Source organism: Gadus macrocephalus, chromosome 8 (assembly GCF_031168955.1).
Source record: "Gadus macrocephalus chromosome 8, ASM3116895v1".
Taxonomy (NCBI): Eukaryota; Metazoa; Chordata; class Actinopteri; order Gadiformes; family Gadidae; genus Gadus; species Gadus macrocephalus.
The window spans coordinates 7,612,988-7,637,539 of NC_082389.1; the positions used below are offsets into that span (position 1 = coordinate 7,612,988).

Genomic DNA, 24,552 nt, shown 5'->3' on the forward strand with positions numbered 1-24,552 from the left:
ACAGTCTGTGGACATAAACTTATGTGTATGTGTGTATGTACATTTTTCAACACATACACGCACAAACACACACATGCACATACATGTGTGTGCATGGGTACCTGTAGACGCATGTATCAATCAATTATTTAACTTTGCCTCACTTTGCCTCACCGAGACTCCTGTTTTGCAGTGAGGCAAAGTGTATGTGTATGTGTGTGTGTATGTGCGTTTTTGTCTGTGTGTGTGTGTGTGTGTGTGTGTGTGTGTGTGTGTGTGTGTGTGTGTGTGTGTGTGTGTGTGTGTGTGTGTGTGTGTGTGTGTGTGTGTGCGTGCGTGCGTGCGTGTGTGTGTGTGTGTGTGTGTGTGATCCACGCACTTGCATGTGTGCACGTGTCTGCATGCACATACCTGTCCGTGCCTGTGTGAACTTTTCCCCGCTCGCCACCTGTACGTGTGCGTATGTAGGATAAGCACGCAGCAAAGTAATGACACCTGAGCCTGCTTAGCCCTCACTCCCCTGAGGATCGGGAGGAGGGCACACTAAACCACTACCACCGAGTCTGCGGCTCAGCCAACAGGAACCGCTGCGGCCAACAGCTATGCCCGCCTCGCTGATAGCTGGACGTTATCCTCTACTCCCCCTTCCCTTACTTAATAGACGTGCTTCTCCCTGTACGTAATACACCTGCGGATACTTTGAAGAATGCAGGGGGCACTTTGGAGAAATCTATTGATAGTTTTTAAGATTTAAAGATTCAAAGGTTTTTTATTGTCACATACTCATACAGAAGTGAAATGTTTTTGTTACATACTCTTATTTCTGTCGTTAATATATACAAATATTAGAATATTATTGTGATAAAATATATTAGATAATAACATACATTTAAATATATTTTAGGATTGATTCTGGACAATATTCAACAATGCAACTTAACTTTAATGTCATTACATACTAAATGCAAAACAAAATACAAAATGCAGTTCAAGCCAATGTTTTTTACTATTTCTTTAAAGCAATCAATGGTCATGTTTACACCAAATAAGATTAACAGATTATTCAGATTGATTATTTGCATTTTCTTCCAATTCCAAAAGGTGTTGAAAGAGCTACTTGCCTTCAAACAACATCTCGGAGGGGATACTTTATAGAAAACCGTTTGAGAGCCAGTGCTACAAAGCATGATGGAGGGAAATGCAGGGCCAGGCTGTGGGCGGGTGGTGAGCACCAACGGTCAGATATGGCGGTCTGAGACGGAGGAGGATCCACACATACATAGGCTGATCTCCCCACCCCCCCCCACCCCCCCCCCCCCCCCATGTTTGGTTCAAATCCCAAAGCTTACCCCCAGGGGTATGCAGTACCTCTGACCCCCATTCTGGACATCTGAAGGAAAACCAAAACAAAGGCTATCCTCATTCCCCCCCCCCCCCCCCCCCCCCCCCTCCCATTCATCTTCTTCTTAATAACCAGCATGTGGCCACACAATTTCAGTTGGACTGTGCGTGCGTCCTTGTGCATGTGTGTGTGCGTTTGTTGTGTGCACGTACGAGCGTCTGTGTGTGTGTGTGTGCTAGGACGACGCAGAGGGGGCGGACGGATGGACGTCGACCATACCGGGCCCCATCGGAGGAGGAAGCTAAGTGTTTAGGTGTCTTAACCGCGGGCCTAAAGTGCTAACAAGGGATTAGTGAGGTAAATGTTAAAAAGGGTTTAGCAGCTCCATGCTTAAGGGGGCCAGCAGCGTTGCTCCAGTAATTACACATGAGAGGCGAGATGCAGAGCCGAGCAGTTGGCCGGCAGATCACATGTGATGTCAGTGCAGGGACGGCTTACCGCAGGAGATAAGGCCAGCTAATGGAGATGAAATAAATCTGTATTTAAAAAGTATTTTTTTAAGTTAAGGCAGTTAGCTGGCCCGCGAGAACGGTAAAGGGGCCACTGGGGTAGTTGTAAGCGAGGCAAGGCCCTGATCAGTCGGTGAAGTGAGCGAGGTGAAGTGTAGGACGTTTTAACTTCCTTGAGGGAAACCTGTGATAAGAGTGTGGCCGGGAAACCAGCACCTGATTCCTGAGCAGCATATTTTCAATTGCTTTAGCTTTTGGGTTTTTGGAGCGAGATTGACCACATTTGTGCTGCTGCTAACTGGTGTGAATTTGAGGTGAGTCAACTAAAAGAATCTTCTCAGAGTGTTTCTCCTTCTGTTCTTCCCACATTTTTCTCGTTTTCTGTGACGTGAATGGTTAGTTTGTTTACTCTGCGTTCGCATTTTTTGCACTGTGAAGGCCAATTCCAGTAATGTTTTGTGTGATTTTACATTTTCTGCAAAATAGATAGTGAATTGTCTAACAGGATGCTCTTTGGTAATTTGCCATGGGAAATGTTCAACCTTGACATATTAAAAATATATATTTATTTACACAGACAAATCATATTTGTGAATGTAAAATATCCGATCTCTATTCAAGCTGAGTTCAACAGTTATCCTCAGGTACTTCGCGATAACGGCAAAAGGAAAAAGCCGTATGATAAATGACCATTTAGTTTTTTCAATTCATCATAGAATGTTCCTACATTGAAAATAGAATTGCACTGTAGTAATGCATCCATGAGTCTTACTTTCTCATAACTGCAAGCAAACTGTAAGAAGAGTTGATGTAATGAATAAACTATGAGAATAAAGTAGGATGAGGGTGGTTATGTGGCATAGGCAAAGCTGAAATTCCTTACCAACACTGACGTTATTGAAAGATAATGCACATCCTTGGAACATCATTGATCAGAATCAATTATTCAAAGAGCTAAAGAACATTTTTAAACTTATCTTAAAGTTTACGTAAAATTAAACTATGTAATCAATTGAAGTTATTTAAGATATATTATTTCTAATTATTCCTTGAATTATTCTCAAAGTCAAATGTAAAAAGAGAATACACGGTACTTTAAAATGTACCTTTTTCTTTATTAGCATTAGGCGCTTACCTGCTTGGTTCCTTTTGACCTTTGACCTCTTAACACAACCATTTTTACACAAGACAACAATTTTTGTATGCATCAACAATATTTGCCTTTACCATAAATACAAAAAACATAGGACATTCTTTGGGCCTATGAATGCATTACAAATGCTTACTTCTTGTCTGAACCTGAATGCAAGCATTGATGGCAATCATACGTTGGTTGATTTGCCATTTGTGTGGAAAAAGTAAGAAAATGGATGTTGGGTGCTATAATGTGGAGAATGTAGACAATTGATTTTGATTTGCCTCCTTATTAAGACATTATTTCCAAAAATACATAATCATTTAAAAAAATGATGTATTTTTGAGGGCAGGTTGCAATGCGTTCTGTCGAAAAAAAAGATCATTACAAGGATATCATAATTTTATGGCAAATATATATGAATTCCATAATTTTAGTTCATTGTGAAAGTTCTATTCCTTTTAATGTATTGTTTGCAATCTATTTCATAATCCAACATATCTTGGCGGGAGGGACAGAGTTATGGCTTATTTCAGAATTGTTGAGCCAGATCTTGGATCAATACTTGTCGTGATAAATAAGTTTCACTACGGATCACTGTTGTTTAAGAATGCCATGAAATCGAAACACATTCAACCACCCAAGATGGGTCGTTGCTGCAGTGTGTGTGTGTGTGTGGGGGCATGTGTGTGTATGTGTGAGTTTGTGTGTGTGTGTGTGCGTGTGTTTTGTGTGACTGTGTGTGTGTGTGTGTGTGTGTGTGTGTGTGTGTGTGTGTGTGTGTGTGTGTGTGTGTGTGTGTGTGTGTGTGCGTGCGTGCGTGCGTGTGTGCGTGCGTGCGTGCGTGCGTGCGTGCGTGCGTGCGTGTGTTTGTGTGTGTGCAAACATGCGTGCGCAGGTCTGCGTGTCTGTATGTCTTGTCGGGGATTAGGACGACTAGACAATGCCTCTGTCTTGTCTGATATGACCTCCTCAGGGCTTCATGTAAATCGTCAGCAATTTTTCCTTTCAATTCATTCCCATAATGAGATTAGCCTAGCAATTACAAATAATCCAACCGCCCAATCACAAGACAGTTGGTCACTGCGGCGCAGCCTTCGTATTTCACAAATTTGATATTGATGCTTAAGACCATAGCCAGTTTATACTTCAACACACTACAATCATTTCAAATGTTAATTGTAAATACTGTGATTGTGGTGATGTTAAATAATTTAACTTTAAGAACTCTCCAAGATACCGAGGACTGAGGATAATGATGTGCTTAGTCCTTAAATGAATGCTAAAATCCCATATTAATGTGACTGTCTCAGGACCGGAGCCCTACACCAACAGTTTGTCATGACATAAAATAGGAGGTTCAGTAACCTCAGAAAAAGGCCAAGATATAAAGCCTCAAATTAAGTTTCCCTCTCTTTCTCGCTCTTTCCCGCCTCATTTGCTGATGCTAGCTAATAACCCTAATGTGTGTGTTGGGGGGGGGGGGTAGAGAGAGAGAGAGAGAGAGAGAGAGAGAGAGAGAGAGAGAGAGAGAGAGAGAGAGAGAGAGAGAGAGAGAGAGAAAGAAAGACATAACAAGACATAAACCGATTGCGTGGCCAGATTTATCCCCAAGGTGTTTTGAGGGCATCTCTGGGTCTGATGGGGGCTAATAAGCTTAGCACTTCAGGTGTATTGTCCGCCATGCTTACAGGCCAGGTTTGCTGAGGGTAAAACGCTAAACGTGTGGATTACCTCCCACACATCCCTTTAAAGTGCTGTATAGCCAGGATTTAGCTAATAGGATCCTGGGGTGGGACAGGGTGGGGAGCTGGCTGGCCAGCCCATGGGCAACAGATGTACGGGCAGACGGCTCCTGGGCTAACTGGGGGATTACAGGGCCCAGATTAGACGGTTTTCTGGGGGGGATTTCCACGAGGGCCATGGGGGTAAAATCTTCCAAGTGCGTTTGTGGATAACACCGTTATGCCAACTTTGCATTGCTTTACATAAACAAGGCCCGGACTATACGACGTCCGTAGTGTTTCCCACTACAGTATTGATGCATACATCATGAAATTAATAAAGAGCTCTATTGAAATAGGAGCCAAATGCATTTTGTGCCACCCTGAATCTCCTCTCGGGGAAGCCAGACACTCAGTGGCCTGGGATTAGGCAGAGCTGCATTATTCGGCTGTCGTTTACAGTATCATATTGGCTAATGGGATTTACGCAGTGTTGGGAGCTAATTGGAGGTGTCTAAGAAGATTGTGCCGGTGTACACAAGCTGCTGGCTCAGCCAAGAACAATGAGGTGTGTGTGTGTGTGTGTATGTATGTGTGCGTGTGTATGTGTGCGTGTGCGTGTGTGTGTGTGTGTGTGTGTGTGTGTATGTGTGTGTGTGTGTGTGTGTGTGAATGGGCCAACAGCTTTGTGAAAAAAAGTGACACGATTTCCCAAGCTGTTTTATTCACAAGGATTTAATTGTTTCTAATTTGCTGCAAACGGTTTCATAAAATAAACAAGCAGGAAGTATGACACAATTCAAAAAATTCTCAGGTTCTTTGCCTGAATATTGTTTTGAAATTCTGCTATGAATTTCTGCCTTCTGCTTGACAAGAGTGAAGTGAGAAATAAAGACAATTAAAGTCACCAGCTGTTTTTTTCAGTAGGACTTTACTCGGATCCTACTGGATTCAATTCGGTTCGTCGATATGAATAGGCCACATTCGAATAGCTCTCTCAAGCATAACATGCGCCTCCAGCTATTTAATGTTTTAATCTCTGCTGCACCCTAGTGTTAGAAATAGGAACTCACACAGGGAAAAAAAAAATATATATATATAGTTACTGTAGAGCTGTGCTGTGTAACGTAGCCTGATTGAAACAGGCTGAAGTAGGCCTTAAGGCATTAGAGACATACGAGTTGCAAATGGCTGCCTACATCTGCTAAACAAGATCAATATTTGATCTGTTTGTGTCTCCCCTTCACCTCCCCAGGCTTCGACCACTGTTTGACGGAGGGGGCCGTCATGACACCGCGGGAGCAGCTGAGGAAGATGACAGCGCTGGGTGAGCAGGGGGCGCTGGATGAGAAGCACTGGTACCGCCTGGTGAACGGCATGTCCGCCGGAGGTGAGATAATTGCCTTACAAATTACCTTGCAAATGCTTACAAATGTTGTCTAACAAATGTTAATACCTCAGATCCAAGAATCTGTCTGTTCAGTCAACATGTGTTTGTGCAACAACTTTTGTGTACAAATTTTGCTTGAAGGCTGTTTATAAATTGAGCCACGCATTGTTTGTCTCTGAGGGCACGTAGGGCAGCAGAGATTTTTCTACACCTTCTGGCTTCGGGCTGTTCTGAAGCTGTTCTGCTTTTACTGCACTGTAGCTATAGTTGCCTACTCGCTGAGCTACATCATAGGGGGGGGGGGATCTCTGCTTGTTCTCCAGAGCTGAGGCAGAGGCAGGAGATGATCATGAGGAACCAGATGGCCATGGCTCCACAGATACTCAGCCAGGGGCAGCAGAGAATGCACGGGGTCCCCACACAGTTTGAGCCCCGCTTCATGGAGAGGTCAGTTCCGGCAAATACTGCAAGAATTCGCAAATGCTGTACACGCAACATTGGTGCCAGTGGAGACTTAAGTGCAATGCCACTGAAGGCTTGTCTGCTCCGTCGGTAACTTCTGCGACTCTTTGTAATGTCAGCCACATGTTCAATCCGTTCAAGCAGCGCTCAAACAACGTTCAGTCGGCGCTGAGTTTGAAAAGACCGAAGTGGACTATAGAATAAAGTAACCACCAGAACATTGCAATTGGCCTCCATGCTGCTTTCTACTGTTTGGTAACCCTGGTTACTATGTTACTATTATATTAATATTTCTCGCCTTTGGTTGACAACTCTCATGTCACTCTATCTCTACAGGGAGATGGTGCCCCCCACAGAGATGGTATCTTCTGAAGCCAGACAAATGCACATGGGAAACCACCTCGGCCAGCCACTCATGCCACATGCCAACGTTCATCCTGGAAGAAACTATTCAGGAGCAGGTAATGGTGACTCCGCACACACACTTTGCCTCGTCAAATATAGACCCTCAAGCATGGGAAAAAATCGTTATGAAGTGTTAATAATCCCCATCAATCCCCTGCCAATCCCTTGGGTCGCCTCCTCCATGTCTTGTCCGTCTCAGCAGGCTATGGCTTCTTGCCCTCCGAACCCATGGAAACTGTTGCCCGGCGACAGGAGCTCATTCATAAGCAGAACATAGCCAGGTATTGTGCAGCAGCATAACTCAATATTCTTCATAAAGTCAAACCAGCTTTCCACAACTTGACTTGAGTCCAAATGTAATCCAAGTGACTGTCAATCCGAAACAAATGTCAAATTCTAACAAACTCTATGAACCTCTATGAACTCTATGAACCTCTATGAACTCTATGAACCTCTATGAATAGCTAAGAAACACCCTACGGCTCACCCACTGCATATCGCCGCCCTTGCGTGTGTCCAGGATGGAGATGAACGCCATCCTGCACCAGAAGGAGCTGGAGAACGCCCACCAGAAGGGGCTGATGGGAATGGAGAACCCTCTCATGTACCAAGCCAACGCCATGGCCTTCAGGGGCCGCCAGCGCATGCCCGACGGCCACGACGTCTTCGTGGACCGGCCCTCCCTGGAAGACCTGCACTCCAACAGCATGGTCATGTCTTCCAGCCCCTACCCGCCCATTGGCACCGTGCATCGGGAGCGAGGGCGTCGGGTGGGGAGGCGGCCCGCCAGCCACAAGAGCACGGAGAGCCACATGGCCAGCCTGAAGGGCCACGTCGAGGATAAGGGCGTGGAGCGGAGCCCGGGGACGGCGTCCGGCGAGGAGAAGGACGCGGAGGCAAAGGGTGACGCGGGCGAGGAGGCCGCCGCCCACAAGACGCACCTGCCCATCAAGATGGAGTCAGAGCTGTCGGCGGCGGCGAGGAAGAACTACAAGGACGCAGAGCAAGGCCTGAGGAAAGCCTGCGGCAACGGCCAAGACGGCTGCCCGGACGCGGCCAGCAGTGCGGACAAAGACATGGCCGGCCAGTGCTCGGCTTTTCAGGACAAATTCATGTTCCCCGCCGCGGCTGGGAACCTCACAGGGGTACCGCACATGTTCCCAGTGCCTGGTCTCATCCAACCTGGTACGCATCCGTTAACTCTGTTTTCATGTATGCCATTGTATTATAGCACACCGATTCAACGAGTCCATGTCCAATTGTTGCTTTCAACAGGTCAGCCCAATCTCTATCTCAATGGGGAAGAGGCCTCCGAAAACATGAGGAAATGGACTGTGGATGATGTTTCTAATTTCATCCACAGCATACCAACTTGCGCTGAATACGCCCAGGTCGGTTTAGTGTGCGGTCACTTGTTTTTTTTGTGTTTTGTGGCCTTCTGATACACATAAACCTCTTTATTGAGTTGTATTAAAGCAAAGTGCTTTCATGCTTCAGGTCTTCAAGGACCACATGATTGATGGGGAGACGCTGCCTCTGCTCTCTGAAGAGCATCTCCTGGACACGTTGGGCCTCAAGCTAGGACCCGCCCTCAAGGTCCGCTCCCAGGTATGGAGAAAGAGACTCATGATAGGAGACAACTGCGTTTTTACTGTGATCTGGTTAGGGATCAAACAGTCACCAAACGCTGAAGTGCACCACAAGGACACTTTTACTTTTACATTACAATGACGAAGCACTGATTGGCTCAAATGGGTGCAAGTTGATGGAACAAACTGTCCACTTACCTTTGATGCCGTCTCTCTATTGGCTTGAGCATTTGGTATTGTGGAACCTTTTATTATTATTTTGGAAAAGGTGTGCATTGGCAAAAAATGTTGGCCTTGTTGTGGTCTAAAACCTCTGGCTAAAGAACCACCGACATTGAGTGGTATTTAAAGGCACCCAGTGCAACTTTATGTAAACATTCAATGAAAAACAAACATTCAATTTCTAGTCTTTTTTACACGTAGTAAGTTTCAATAACTCCATACCATTACATATCGACATTCAAGGAGCAAAGATGAGACGTCGTTGTGTGGTGAGAACTGATAGAAAATCGTAAACAACAACAATCGCCGGTGGGGAGAAGCCATTTTTCCATTGACTGGAAGCCTGCTTTATTTATTGTAGGTTACAAAAAATAAAGAAAATGGCGGCATTGTTGTTGTTATCGATTTTGTATCAGTTCTCGCCACACAACGACGTCTCATCTTTGCTGCTTAAATGTCGGTATGTAATGGTATGGAGTTATTGAAACTTACTACGTGTAAAAAAGACTAGAAATTGAATGTTTATTTTTAAGCCTCGAAAGTTGCACTGGGTGCCTTTAACACGGTCTCCTTTGTTAGAACAACCCCCCCTCCCCCTTCAGTTAAAATATCCTAGAACTGCCACGTTGCTGACGTGCACGAAAGAGAGCGCCGTTGTTCATTGATTATTGATAGAACACGGTTTCTAACGGACGCAACGCTCGCTCTCCCTCAGGTGTCGCGGCGCCTGGGCAGCATGTTCTACATGATGAACCTCCCGCTTCCCGCCGCCGCCGCCACCGCCGCCGCCGCCATCCAGGCCGCGTCCGACAAGCCCGGCGACAGGTCGTCGGAGGTCGGGTCGCCCGTCGCGTGCAACAGCGAGGAGATCATGGGAAGCCCGAGAGAAGCGGACCTCCTCAAACCGGAGCACCTCAACGAGACGGAGAACCACTCCCCTCCTTCTGCGAGCAGCGAGACCGCGTAGATAGCGTAGGAGAGCCCGATTTGCGATGAGTTCTGTATGCTGTTGTAGGCCTGAATGGTAGGCCTGTTCGCTGATTGGTTCATGAGGCTGGTGGATGTTTTTTACATACCTGTTTATAATCTGCTTTTATCGGTTTTACTTGTAATAGACTGCACATCTTGCTATCAGGGATAACTCACAACAAACATCATATGTCTATTTTGTTTGCCACAGTACTAAAAGTGAGGTAAAATGACATGTATGCTATTTTTAGATACAATGGGAAAAGCTTTTTATATATCCGTAATATTGGTGTTCACAAAACCGTGAATTATTGTACCATATATACTATTCTGTGTTTAACTCTTTATTGAGGCTGCTATTGCTCTTTTCTCAGCGTTTGTACAGAATTTGAAATGATTACATATTTTTTAAGTCTTTGTTTAGGATGATGAAAAGGATTTTTACTGTTTGGAAGTGAAAATCAATTAAATCAATCAATTCAATTGGTTTCCGATGTTTGCATGTAAATAAAGACTTTTTCTATTTAGCATCCTGAGTCAGCCTCATTGTTCATATTCTGATATATACCCCAAGAATAAATGCATGCCTTTAAATAATAAAAAAAAAAATGCAATATCATGAAATAACCTTGTTAATGTGGCTTGTGGAGGGGAATTTATAACCTATATTCAATAATTAGTTGTTAATAATTACCAACTAATTCGGTGACCACAAATACCAATAATTATTACTTATTGTAAGTCGCTTTGGATAAAAGCGTCTGCTAAATGCCCTAAATGTAAATGTAAATTAGTTGAGTCTGCAACTCGGGATAGTACTCTCAATGCGCATGCGCGTACACGTCAGAAGAAGAGCTGAGTTGGAGGATCATGGCGGAGCGCAGGAGGCACAAGAAGCGGATCCAGGTAACATCTTTCCCCTAAAGCCTCTTGCGGGCGAACCAAGCGACAATTTATAGAAACATACACGACTTTACAAACGTTCTCATGACATATCACGACCACAACCAGTCCAAGTGTTTACCTTCTCAGGCGAATAGATGAGCGCACAGTATAGCTAACTACGCTAGCTTTAGCTGTTTGGACAAACTGTGCCAATGTTTTTATTTTTGAAAACTTGTTGAAGCACGTTTAGGTTCCCACAAAGAGCCTTGAAAACGCCCTGGGGTTCAAAATGCGACAGCCGCCGCTTCAAGCTCGCTAGCAGGCGGGCGGACTGTCCAAACACAAGACAAGTGCATCCATTTCAACTGGTTGGAGAACGTTAGCCCGGTAATCTGCGTCAGATCCTTCCCTCTCTGCGCTACACACGTTAATCACACCGCAAATAAACAACTCTTCAGTAAACACTGACTACAGCTGCAGTGCCAACCGCACAGAAGGAAAGACAAGGCCTGCGTCTCACAGATCATGGCAGATAATGATCTTCATTAGAGGACGCAAAACGTGTTACTCTGTAAAATACTTAAGTCAGGATATCGGAAAGAGGCCATTGCATGACATGCCTGCATCATAACGAGGGCGGCATGTCGTTTGTTGCTGCTGCTTTTGTGACCGGCATTATACAATAGTTAACATGTGTTGGGTTGCACAACAGTACAGCCTCTCCTCGTCTCTCTATCGCATGGTCTGATACAGGGGAAGAGGTCTTCACGAAATGAAGCATTGCTATTAATTTACATTTTGAGGTGGTTGGTTTTCTTGTTTACATTGTGGCTGCTGTGTTATTTTGACATGTTTGCGTGCTGCTTTGCACTAAAATGTGTCCACATTAAGATATGTTGTGTTTGGTCCTGATACATTTTTTGCACGGTGCAGCAGTTTCAATCAACTGTTGTACATAGTTTCTCCTGTGTAATACTAGCCAACTAGCTTTGCATTCTGGGGAAATGGCCAAGTGCTGGCAAGCTGAGCTTGCTTTGTGGGCCCCCTGAGAGGGCTGTGTGTGTTGGTGTGTGACTGGTCTTTGACATAAGGGAGTAGATTCAAGATGATATCTGTGCGTTCTTTCCAGGTAGAATATATAGCCGTAGTCACAGGGGCCCTAACGGCTTCTGTCTCGCTCCCTCTCCCCCTGTCGCTCTCGCTCTCTCTCTCTGTCTCGCTCTCCCGCTCTCTCTCTGATGCCTGTGTGTTGACATGCAGAGCACCACTTCAGGTTGGCAGGCGGATGCTGGTCTTGGTACATCCACAGAGAGAACCCCACATCCCTGCATTTGCCCTGATCAGCAGCTGTCTGTTAGCGCCCGCTTGTTTTTCCCATGTGAGCAAAATTAAGATGTGACATGTCCCAAATTGTATAGATTACTGTGTCTTTAATGGCCATAGGGTTTCTGCTGTAAAGTGGCCTGTCAGTTAAATGTCCTCACTTAAATATAAACCCACGAGATTCTAGTTTATTTCCAAGAGGATAGAAGTGATCTTTGATAGAAGTGGTTGGTATAGTAATAATAATAATAAATGAAATTTATATAGCGCTTAATATGGTACTCTAAGACGCTTTACATATTGCCCTAACAAACTATGTAAGACAGACTAGGAATAAAGGAAAAACAGAGGTTAAACATGAAGAATAAGGTGGGAGTTAGGTGGGGAAGGCTAGTGTGAAAAGGTATGTTTTGAGGGCAGATTTGAAAGAAGAGAGGGTTGGAAACCCTAGTAATAGTATGAAACCGTACAGTGATGCCACTATTCTGAGTCCCTCCCTAACATTTCTTAGGTGCTTGTAGGTCGAATAGTATAGCAGATTGTAGGCTTGGGTGGTATCTTTTTTCACCGGGGTTTATGACGGTATTTGTGTAAACAATTCTGAGCTACTAGTGAAAAAAGTCTTATGTATGACATTGACTCTAATATGCAATACACCAACATCGACAAGTCTTGCTTGCTTTTAAATACATCTGGCCTATAGAATTATGAATAGGACATAAGCGCCCTTCTTCCATAGATTTGGCCCAAATCGCAATAAGCCGGACCTACTTGTGCAATCGTCTTTTTTTTGGAGTCAGCAAGTTCCACTAATGTACACATGGAAAGTTTGTTTAACCTGTATTATATACAGCAGCCTATACGTTACAACCAGAGCGGAGCTCCACTGGCAACGCTGTTTTTCACCATCTTTTTACTGTTGTAGAGCTAGTAGGATGCACTTCTAAAGAGCAATTTAATCCATTGGGGATTTTTTGTAACATGAGATGTATCCACATTAATGGTGTTTGAGTTAGGCTACTGTTTAGGGCAGTGTACTTTGTCATTAGCCTCTTGTGTATACTAGAAACATTAACCGAACGATGACCAGTGCTGCTAGCTGACCGTCTCCATGCCTGATATAGTTCTCTAGACACCTTGGCCTCCTACCAGTGATGGCGTCTTCAGTTCCCTGCGTCAAAACGCTGTATTTCGTAGCGTCTATATCGGTTGAATATCCAATATCGTTAGAACTTAAACAATTATATACTTTCAAACATGAGATGTGATTATTTTGATACACCACCACAAGGCAGTGTGCTGCTATAACTGTCACTTTCAGTTTCCCAGGCATCTCAGTCTGAAAAACAATCATGCAACAGTGTTTCCCACAGAAATTTTGGAGACTATGGTGGGGGGGGGTATGTAGCGATTGTTGAGGGGGGGGGGGGGGGTGTATGTAGCGATTGTTGGGGGGGGGGGGGGGGGGGGCTGTATGTAGCGATTTTTTTTTATTTATTTTTTTTGGCTCTAGGGGGCCCCCTAGTAGAGGCCCGGGGCCCCAAGCAATTGCGGGGCCCCAGGCAATTGCCTGGTATGCCTAATGGGATGCAGCGCCTCTGCTCTCATGCAATCCCAATGAGAGCGACACGAACTTCGTCTGAGCAAAAAAAAATATATATAAAAAAAATAAATAATAATAATAATAATAATTCATGTGCACGCAGAGACTATGGCGGCCGAAATTAGACTATGGCGGGGCGCCATAGTCTCGTCAATGTGTGGGAAACACTGATGCAAATGTGAAGACTGTACTTTGAACTATTGAATTATATATCCTGCTTCAAAACATTGCCAAAATACATATCAACATGATAAAACATTTATTCATAAGATGTCGGGAAAAAGTTTAACAGAAAGAGGTGCGTTTGTATTTTTGACTGTATTAAATTTCATACCTTCTGTACTTCTAAATTCCTTGATACCGCCCCAACCTAGCATGAAGGATTAAAGAGGGCAATTGTACATCTAATCATATTCAGTGTTTCCCCTAGATTCCTTTTGTAGCAGTGGTGCTGTGAGTTGGTAACCTAGCAACGCTAGGGGGGGTCTGGGGGCATGCAAATCTATTGAAAAATAACCCTTTAAATGGTAACTTCTGGTGAGAACTTTTGAGAAAAATGGACAGATTGAGCTTCCAGTTATGACACAACAACCAACAGAGTCGCGGTATCTGATGAGACCGGATCACTGTGCAAATGTGCCTCAAACTTGACAGAAACATATTTAGTTATTTGCAAAAAAAAAAAAGAATGTGCAGAGGCAGTGCGCCGCCGCTGAATGCCTATAGGGGGAAACACTGAGTCGTCAGTGGGTATGTGAACGGACACGGATACATTGTTGTGTGTGTGTGTGTGTGTACACATGTGCTCCTGCAGGAGGCGAGTGAGCCCACCAAGGAGGAGAAGGCGGTGGCCAAGTATGTCCGGTTCAACTGCCCCACCAAGTCCACCAGCATGATCGGCCACCGGGTGGACTACTTTGTCGGTCAGTCCTCTCGTCACCTCTTCATCTCTCTCTTTGTCGCGCACGCACGCACGACTTTTTCTCTGCTGATCAACACTACGAATGTTAGGCGTTATTTTTTTGTTTTGGCACGTAGCCGTGTAATAAGCGGGATAATGTATAGAACGTCGCCGGTCACTTTCGAAAATAAGCCTCTTCAGGGCGAACAGGACACCGACGCGCAGCGGAGGTCCTGTCGGGGCTTATTTTCCCGATAATGACCGGCGTTCTATGCATTATATTTATGATATTATATTAATTTAGCAGAGTAGGCCAAATGTCGGGTTGAAATCGGGCTCGGGCTCATAATAACAGGGCACAACAAGTAAACCCCCTCAAGCATTTTTTGTTAAAAATAAAAGTTTATTGATCTTGGAGAGGGTGTACTTGCATTATTATGCCATTATCATTATATTAGTTGAAAAACTGCAATATTATCGCAATAATTTTAGGGTAATCAATCGCCCAGAAAAAATTGTTATCGTGACAGGCCTCACCGAGCCTGGTATTGCAGTCTGATACCATACTACATCAGTGTATGGGGGGGGGGGAGCCCCACTATATAAATATTTAACACCAGACCATATACATGCTGTGATAATGGCCGTAGTCTGTGCAATCAGGAGTTACCACAAAATTATGTTTCAAACGTATAATCTGGTGTTACAGGCCCCACTTGACTGCCACAGTTTAATCCTAGTGGTTGAAGAGCAGAAGAAGTGTTAGATGAATTGAGTCAGATGAACTGCCACAAATCTAAGTAGGACAAAACCTAAGTTGAACAGCTGAAGTGGAGGATGACTGTCTTTAATGTGCTGCGCTGCTTTATTTTGGTCTTTAGGGCAAACCTTCTGTTTTGGGGGGTCAGTGTCCATTTTATGTAGATTGTTATAGATTCTTTCTTTTATCGCTTCTCCATGGCTGTGACGCATCATATCAACAGCTTCTGGATCCGCTGTTTGTTTTAGTCCTATCCAAGTAATAGCAGGTGACAGATCCGGACATGTGTCTGGAAATGCTATCCTTTAATAAGCATAGCAGACTCTATATGGTCACCTGTATCATGAAGGGACAGTTACATTGTGGTGAGCTATGTAAAACGTACATGAGGGCAACATGCTAAAGAACAAAGTTGTGGCTCCAAATTCAGTGTTTGTAGTGATTGAGGCATTGATTTCCATTTCAAGTGCAGACTACCTTTACTTGAAAGTAATACTAGCAAAATATTTCTAAAATCCCGAGCCGAAAGCTGTTGACACAAATGGCAATTTTTCAGTGCAATGTACTCTGAAAGTGCCTGATATTTATTTTTAGTGTCGTTAGGGCTGGGCGATTGATCGAATTTTGATCGTGATTTCTATTTTAGCGTCGAACAATCACAAAATTAACATAATCCAGTTTTTCAATAATAAAAGAAGAGATTTTTTATTTTATTTTTATTTTATGTTTTATAGAAAGGGCAAAACAGCTGGATACATATCTTTATATTATTTTAGATTGGAACATTTTCTTTTAGACCATTTTGTGTATTTTTTGTTGTATAGTTCTCAGTTCCAAAGTTTTTTTTAGGAGAGAAACGCTGAATAAATACAACATGTTTTCAAACTTAAAAATAATCGTTTGATCGTGATTTCAATATTGACCAAAATAATCGTGATTATGATTTTTCCCATAATCGAGCAGCCCGAACCGCCGTTATGCATAGGGATGCACCGATTCCCCTTTTTCTCAGACCAAGCACAAGTGCTTACATTAAATAATGCGTTTTGGGCTGAGAGGTCTAGGAAAGAGGGGGGCGTGTTATCGCCATGGTTACGGCACACGGCAACTTTGTCCTACCTTTCTTAGTACCTTTGGTTGTGCATGATCGGTGAATCCCTAGATACGCATGTCTGAATGCGTCCTTTCTTCCCTGATCCTGTGTCTAACCTCAAAACAATGTGCTGCTCCGCTCCATCTGCCCTGCAGCCTCCAAGGCTGTGGACTGTCTGCTGGACTCCAAGTGGGCCAAGGCCAAGAAGGGGGAGGAGGCCCTGTTCACCACCCGAGAGTCGGTGGTCGACTACTGCAACCGGTAGGCCGTGGACAGACCTCGCCGACACACAGCCGCTCTCTGTACGGCCTGTTTGCTCTCATTTCAGACCCAATAACTGGAGAAATGTCACATTGGGGATGTGCCCAGCATGAATGGTTTTCTTTGTGTTTGGATGTGTTTTACAGAGATTTAGTTTAAGATCTGTTTTAGACGGTTACACTGTCCTAGACATGTAGTTTAAGGCAGTTCCACTGTCTTAAAGAGATGTGTTTTTAGAATGAATTAGGTTAATGTTTGATTCGTAGTAAACATTTTCAAAGTGTGTTGTCTTAGGCCAGCTGTACGTCTGGTGCCTCTGTGCCAAAACGGGCCAAAGCAAACAAAAGGCCATCTAACTGGCACACATTCGATTTATAGCGGGAAGCATGCCGTCTGTTGTTGTTTGATCACCTGTGTGGGGGAACACATGACCTTGAGCCACCAGAGTTATCAGAGGTGGGGGAGGGGGAGGGGGTGGTTGTATTAGCCACACACCCCTGGCTAGAACCACTCTCTAGTATTTCTCAGTTTCAAAACACTTAAGCAGTAGCATTATTATTTTATTTTCAATCAATCGTCATGTCGGCACTATGCTGGCAATAATTGATGTTGCGCACTGTTGCCAACTCTTCCAGTCAAAACAACCCGTGGTTGTCATTGTAGTTTCTGCCAACAGGTTTAATGAGCGTGTCCTAACTAGTGTACATCAGTGATCGCATTCGCCTGCATGCAAAACACTGCCAGCACTCAAAGCCCCTTCAGTCCTCTGTGGTGTGATTAGTTACGAAATGCTTGTTTTTGCTTAATAGTAAGTGCCTCAAAAACACGTGTTTAATCAGTGGTTTATGTTGTTGTTGGTAGACTCCTGAAGAAGCAGTTCTTCCACCGCGCTCTCAAAGTGATGAAGAAGAAGCCGGAGAAGGAGATCAAGAAAGAGAAAGAGAAAGAGAAGGAAAAAGAGAAGGAGAAGGAGAAAGAGAAGGAGAAGGAGAAGAGCAAGGGGGACAGCAGCAAGGAGGAGGAGAAAAAGGGGAAAAAAGACAAAGAGAAGAAGAAGGACTCTGATGAGGCTAAGAAGGAGAAGGGCGTACGTACACACATCGCTGCCATTTTGATTCTAGACTCTTTACGCTATATCGTCGACTTGCTGCTTCTCGTACTATAACGCACACCGCACATGGCAAAGGAATGCTAAAAGAAATACACTTGCATGCCAAATAGTCATACCTGTATTGTTTTGTCTGTCATCTTATCTTACCTTGTATCTGTCATCTCATCGTCAAGTAGACAAATGATCCAGATCCAGATCATCTGTCACCATGACCCCTAGCGATGGGCCTTATGAAGTTTCCATTTTGTCATCCGTTGGCTTGGGCCATTGCTGACGGGCCTTTGAAGGTTCACCACTGAATGCATGTGTGTGTATATGATGTGTATATGATGTGTAACGGCGCAGGGGTTGTGTTTTCTCTGCAGGACGACAGCCCCGGCTCCCCCAAGAAGAAGAAGGACGCGAAGAAGAAGTTTAAACTGGAGCCCCACGAGGACCAACTCTTCCTGGACGGAAACGAGGTAGAGAGACACTGAGAGACACTGAGAGACACTGAGAGGGGGTGAGGGGGTGAGAGGGAGAGAGGGGGTGAGAGGGAGAGGGGGAGAGAGATAGAGGGAGAGAGCGCGCGTGCATTTAATGCACACCTCAAGTGTTCAATTGCATGGTGAACCTTCAGCGTTGGCACTGAATGCGTTCTCGTAGAGAGTCGAAGCGACATTCGACATTGACTCAGCGCTGAATGTTCTAGATGAACTCTGAACCCGGGGAAAGCCGACCTCTTTGAGATGAGTTATCTTTGACTTCATAAACGGTGGTCTGCCTCGCTAAGCATCAATGCGTGAGTATTTCCTCCCTGAACGTATATGTATGAGTGAGTCAGTTGCCCTGTACAGCCAGCCAAACCTCGCTTTTGAAGGCCATCAGCGCGTTGACCGCTTAAGAATGGACATTCAGTCGCTGTAGAGAAGACCACAAAGGCATGAGAATACCGAAAGCCCATCGGAGCAGCCGTGGATGATTCATCTCCAGCCCGCCTCGGTAACGCTCTTCCCCGCTGTCCACAGGTGTTTGTGTGGATTTACGACCCGGTCCACTTCAAGACCTTTGCTATGGGGCTCATCCTCGGTGAGTCTGTGTGCAGAGGAGTGGGGTCTTTAAAGTCTCTGTGCCCCCCCCCCACCCACCGCTGGGTCCTCAACGTGTGTGTGTGTGTGTGTGTGTGTGTGTGTGTGTGTGTGTGTGTGTGTGTGTGTGTGTGTGTGTGTGTGTCCCTCTCTAGTCATCGCGGTGATCGCGGCCACGCTCTTCCCCCTGTGGCCGGCTGAGATGCGCGTGGGCGTGTACTACCTGAGCGTGGCGGCGGGCTGCTTCGTGGCTAGCATCCTGCTGCTGGCCGTCGGTGAGTAGCGCTGGGCCACACGTACGTACGGGACGATGTATAGAACGCCGGGGCGTGATCGGGGAAAACATGCCCAGGCAGGGCGGACCACCCCGAAGGTAGGCCTTCAGATAAGCCGAGGTCGCTTGGCAACCGAATGCGCCGGGGTTGATAAGTTACCGGACTGCTTGTGGAGTGGTACGAGAGAGGTGAATCGGAGGCAAGGAATTCACTTTTCGGTCAATTATGCTTGACAACAAAAATAATTGACCGCCGAACATTGGGAAGGCCCATTCAAGTGAACAGAGCAGTCGACAGCATTAAGAAGAGTCGCGTTATGAGCAGGCATAAAGCACTTTGATAAACTAACTGAAGAACGACTATCAAGAACAGGGAAGACCCAGAAATGGAGAACTGTTGAAACAACAGGGTGTAAAAGCTAAACTATGGTATACTGTGTACATGTTTGTGTTCGTGTATATCTAACAGGGTGTTAAAGCTAAGCTATGTTATACAGTATACATGTTTGTGTGTTTGTATATATCTAACGGGGGGGTTAAAGCCAAGGTATGTTATAAAGTATACATGTTTGTGTTTGTATATATCTATTTGAATGAATGCACATTTTAAAATGATGCTCAGTCATAACGCACTTCTTCTCCTTTTTTATTCTTTTTGGAATATGAGTCTGCAAATGAGAAACACTCAGAAAAGGCTTCCTTCTTGTATAATCTCCTACTTTGAATAAACGTTCTTCAAGCGTGTTTGTAAAAAGATTATACAGAAAGAGCTTGTTTTTGCATTATAAAATGCAAATTTGGTGATTTATATGCAGAGGATAGCAGCAATGTAGACTGCTCATTTATGTTAATTTGTATTATTATGTATGATTTATTTGTGTTATGATTTATTCTTCTTCTTAATATTATGTATAATTAATCGGATGATGATCATTTATGATTATTATTTTCATAATGATTTTTTTGGATGAGGAAATGCGCTAATTGATGATTGTGATTCTTATTCCGATGCATGGTGATTTTTATTCTGAATGGCGACGGCCTCTGACGTATTCTGTGTGTCCGCAGCCCGCTGTATCCTCTTCCTGCTCATCTGGCTGGTGACGGGCGGCCGCCACCACTTCTGGTTCCTGCCCAACCTGACCGCCGACGTGGGCTTCATCGACTCCTTCCGGCCGCTCTACACACACGAGTACAAGGGCCCCCGCTCCAAGAAGGCCTCCGACAAGACGGACGCAGACGGGGACGCAGACGGGGACGGAGACGGGGACGGCGATGGGGACGGAGACGGGGACGGCGATGCCGATGCGGACGCCGCAGTCGCGGACGCCAGCGCCCCGGTGACCTCCACCGCCGCCACCAGCAGCAGCACCTCCAGCCACGCCCCCGCCAAGACACACAAGTCAGACAGCGATGAGAAGGACGGCGAGGAGGAGGAAGAGGAGGAGGAGGAGGAAGAAGAAGAGGAGGAGGAGGATGAGATGGTGAAGCCAGAGTGTCCGGAAGAGTCGGGGGAGGGGGAGGAAGATGATCCCGAGAAGAAGGAGGCAGGCGTATCGGGAGCGGCGGCGGCGGAGCGCCACTCGGACACGGAGAGCGAGAGGCGCGAGGAGGACGGCTCGCAGCACAGCAACGGGAACGACTTTGAGATGATCACCAGGGAGGAGCTGGAGCAGCACACGGAGGAGGAGGAGGAGGAGGAGGACGAAGAGGAGCAGGAGGAGGAGGAGGAGGAGAAGAAGAAAGAGGCAGAGGAGCGAGGAGGCGCGGAGACGAAGCCTCTCGGCTGTTAAAACTATAAACTCTATTCTCTTCATCGCCAGACCTCTCTCTCTTTACCTCTCTGTGTCCCTCTGTCTCTGTCCCTCTGTCTCTGTCCCTTCCTTCGGGGCGGTATCCCCAGGACCGTCCTGCCCCCCCCCCTGCTGAACACTACCGGTCTCTCCGTATCTCTCTTTCTGTCTCTCGGTACCTTCTAAGACCACCTTCTTCCACTAGACATGCGACCATACAGACCAGGTGTGAGCGAGGTTGGTGTCGGGGGGGGGGGGGGGGGGGGGGGGCGAGGACCACAACGGTGTTAAGGTGGAGCGACGATGACAATGGGGGGGGGGGGGGGGGGGGGGGGGGGGGGGGATGAAAGATGAAAGAAAACGAGTCGAATAAGGCCCACACAACGGGAGCCTCTTGGTAGAAACCCAAATCTTCACCGTCTTCTGCCTCTGGAAGGGAGGAGGGGGGGGGGGGGGGAAACTGCCATGTTTTTGTTGCCTGAGGAATGAACCTGTCTCCCTGATCACTTCCCCTCCCCCTCCCCCGCCCACCGCCCAAAGGCCACTTCCTGCCTCCTACATCACTTTAAACGGTTAATGTTCCCGCCTCGCTTTGATTGGCGCTGCCTTGAGCGGCGTGCCCTCTGGTGTGTTTGAACCATGTCGTCCGGTTCCTGATCTACGGAGACGCGCTGCCTGCTCCCTGCTCCCTCCTTCCTGTCGGTCAGTCCCAGTGTTCCTCAGGCAACACTTGAGCCGAGAGCGGACCAATAGAAACGTCTGTTTAAACTAATCTGAACCGGACCAAATCAGCCTGCTTTCCTCTCCACCCGATCTCCTGCCCAATACCGGGACCCGATCGCCCACCCACGTACCAGGACCTGAACCGCTTCCCTACCCCGTACCGGGACTAGGTCCCAACCCCCCCCCCACCCCTATACCAGGACCCGATCCCCCAACCGAGTGGGGGAGGCCCTTTGTCTCTCTGAAGGTGCTGAGATGAATGAGGAGACTCGGCGGGCCCTCTCTGTAAGGGACTCAGTCCAACATGGCGTCCACCTTTTGATGCAGCTCCATCCCTTTTTCTTTTTTTGGAAACTGTGCAGATTAGACGCGATTTCCTTTGATTTCTGTTGTCAGTTAATTGTTGTCCTACATAATTGTCAATATTCCGATTTACAACCGGGGGGAAAATACAAGAATTATGCCGTCAAAATCTAGTGCCAAATGAACATAGTACACCTTGGTTTAATGTTACTATGCATTTTAAGCTCAAAGGATGCATTTCGGAAAAACTTTTTCGTTTGGTAACACTTAAAAAATGCCACATCCTAAACCTTTTTGTTTTTCTTTTTAAGCCCAGCAAAGGGTCCTAATATATTCAGTTTGATCTGAAAGACACAAGTCAAACGTGTCTGGACTGATTTCACGAGTTATCCCACGCCAACCGATCCATGAGTCCAGTGTCCTCTTTCTAGCTCAGGTGTGGAGAGGGGCGGGGCCTGAGGAGGCGTGGCTTTCTCTTCAGCCCCTCCCCCTGGCTGTAGTCTCCACTTGCCACCAACCACCTGAAATGACCACGTCATCCATTTGAGAACCAATGAGGCGCCCAGTGGTGTTTAGGAGGCGGGGCTACACCTGTGGATCCAGGGTCTGCCACCACTTCCTGTGCTGACGCCATCTTCTGGCGAGGATCTTCTGCATTTGTTTTAGTTTCTACTCACAGCGAGGATAATATTTAATTATATATATATATATATATAAAAGAATTGTATCATTTATAAATGGATTTTATTGATATCATATATATATATATGTATATATATATATATATATACCTGCATTCAGTCCGAGACATGGTGAAACAGCTTGTTCATTTTGAACAGTGTAATATAGTCAGTAAAAGGAATTGGTTTGGTTTAGTTTACTTGCTTCTGATGTTTGAGTTCCTCCCCGGTAGCAAGCTAATTGGCCAATGAAGGGATCCTCACGAGGGGCTTAATTGTCGAATTGTCGTCACTGTTATTCTGATGCTGTAACGTTGAATGTCACTAAACATTAATGTCAGTGGTATCAGAGTCGTCGCGTCGTTCGATACTGTACAGCAATGCTACGCGTGCCTCCCTCGCAGAACTAGTGAATCATTAATGGGCAGATTGGGCAACCAGTCGCTTGCATTATGTTGACCAACATCTGCAGCTCCCCCCCATGACAATATTGCATAACGTGGCGAGTGCTTATGAAAAATGTGCGCGTGCGTGTCTAGACTCTTAGCGTAGAAACTCCAGACTTGTGATCATTTGAATGTCCAGAAGTGATATCAACCCCCTTATTTGCTTGACTTGTCATTTTTTTTCTTTGTTTCCTCCCTCACTTTGAACGAACATTGGAACACTCTGTAGGACCTCCACAGCCTAAATTTCTCTCAAAACGCTCGGGAACCTCTTTTTTCAAGCCACTCCGCTCTTCACTTATTCTTATATCTTTGTTTTGTTTGTTTTTTTTCGTTCTCGTTTTAGTTTTCATGTCTCTCTTCTTTCTGTGTCGCGGTCTTCTGGAAGAACCGTGCCAGTAGTAGCAGCACTCTGATGGTGTCGGAGCGTTCCATAGACACACAAGCTAATCTGTCCCTGAGTGTCGGTCTGTTGTGTGTTGTATTACTCTATTCTGCTGCTGCTGCTGCTGCTTCGCATCGTGTCGCTTTCTGAACATGTACAGACCCTTCCTGTTGGATCTCTGGTCGGGAAAACAACAGTTTCTCACCCACTTAGTGGTTTTGGATCGACGTAATTTCCCACCCAAGACTGTCTCATGCAATATTATGAGTAATTTAATTGGATGTCTTGAAATATATCTATATCTTATCATTGCAATAAAAATCTAGAAAGCAGCAGTGTCTTCTGATCATTGACTGTTGGGAGTGATGGACGGAGATATGTTGAGTTGTTGATTTAGATTATCACTGTTTTTACCATCACCAATTAACTGATAATTGATTAATTGTAAAGCTGAGGTGTTAGACACGCCCACACATCAAAGTTGTGGTCCCAGTTTTTTCAGACTGCTGCCCGATAATTGCTGACCATTCAGGGCATATCCTGCCCAATTAGTTTGGGGAAAGTTGCTGGTCAATTAAAGTTGTAATATTCAACACCTCAATTGCGGTGAATCAAGTCAATACTTAATCAAGCCATAACTAACCTTGTACCTAAACGACACAAACCATACCATTTCAAACGCTAATTACTTTATCCTAAATATCGTATGCAAAAATGTTTGAAGAGATATGGATAAATACATGACCTGGACTAAAACAGGTTAATCCGTTAATATATTCCAGTGACATTAAACAATTCCCGAGATAAGAATGACAATACATTTTATGTAATTTTTTATTTCATTCATTGTCTGAACCTGCAGCCAAACTTTTACTCATCCCTTGCATTATTGGATATAGGTTTACCCAGGATTTCTGAAAACCTTAAAACTAATAGCAAAGATGTAACAGTGCACACATTTGTAGGTGAAAAACAACATTAAGTTGAGGTGCATATGAGAAGTCATGCAAGGTTGTCTTTGGTATGTGTTGGTAGCTCTGAAGTCCCACATGAGGTTTGGTGGCCCCAATGTTTCCAATAAATAAACATATTTTACAAAACCAGCCAATGACACTAACGGTTGCCCGCTTGCCCGGGGCAAGTAAAAAAAATGTTTGGGCAATTTGAGATTTTTTCTGGTTGCCCGAACGGGCAAGTGGATTTTGAGTGGATGTTAAT

The 24,552-nt window shown here is 45.3% G+C and overlaps 2 protein-coding genes across 3 annotated transcripts; both read left to right on the forward strand.

Moving 5' to 3' along the window:
• Positions 1-1,482: 1,482 nt before the first annotated feature.
• samd7 (sterile alpha motif domain containing 7) lies at positions 1,483-10,256 on the forward strand. 2 transcript variants are annotated; one of them, XM_060058534.1, is made up of 9 exons: positions 1,483-2,144; positions 5,945-6,079; positions 6,403-6,526; positions 6,878-7,002; positions 7,146-7,227; positions 7,467-8,131; positions 8,222-8,337; positions 8,444-8,554; positions 9,473-10,256. In XM_060058534.1, the coding sequence occupies exons 2-9, from the start codon at positions 5,977-5,979 to the stop codon at positions 9,722-9,724; spliced, it is 1,578 nt and encodes a 525-aa protein (XP_059914517.1). In that variant the 5' UTR covers positions 1,483-2,144; positions 5,945-5,976; the 3' UTR covers positions 9,725-10,256. The 2 variants fall into 2 exon arrangements, with proteins under 2 accessions (XP_059914517.1, XP_059914518.1); XM_060058535.1 differs by having other exon boundaries at positions 7,149-7,227.
• A 293-nt stretch (positions 10,257-10,549) lies between these two features.
• sec62 (SEC62 homolog, preprotein translocation factor) lies at positions 10,550-23,666 on the forward strand. Its single transcript, XM_060058536.1, has 8 exons — positions 10,550-10,632; positions 14,352-14,460; positions 16,447-16,552; positions 17,414-17,639; positions 18,029-18,124; positions 18,671-18,731; positions 18,886-19,005; positions 20,073-23,666. The coding sequence occupies exons 1-8, from the start codon at positions 10,597-10,599 to the stop codon at positions 20,795-20,797; spliced, it is 1,479 nt and encodes a 492-aa protein (XP_059914519.1). The 5' UTR covers positions 10,550-10,596; the 3' UTR covers positions 20,798-23,666.
• Positions 23,667-24,552: the final 886 nt, after the last annotated feature.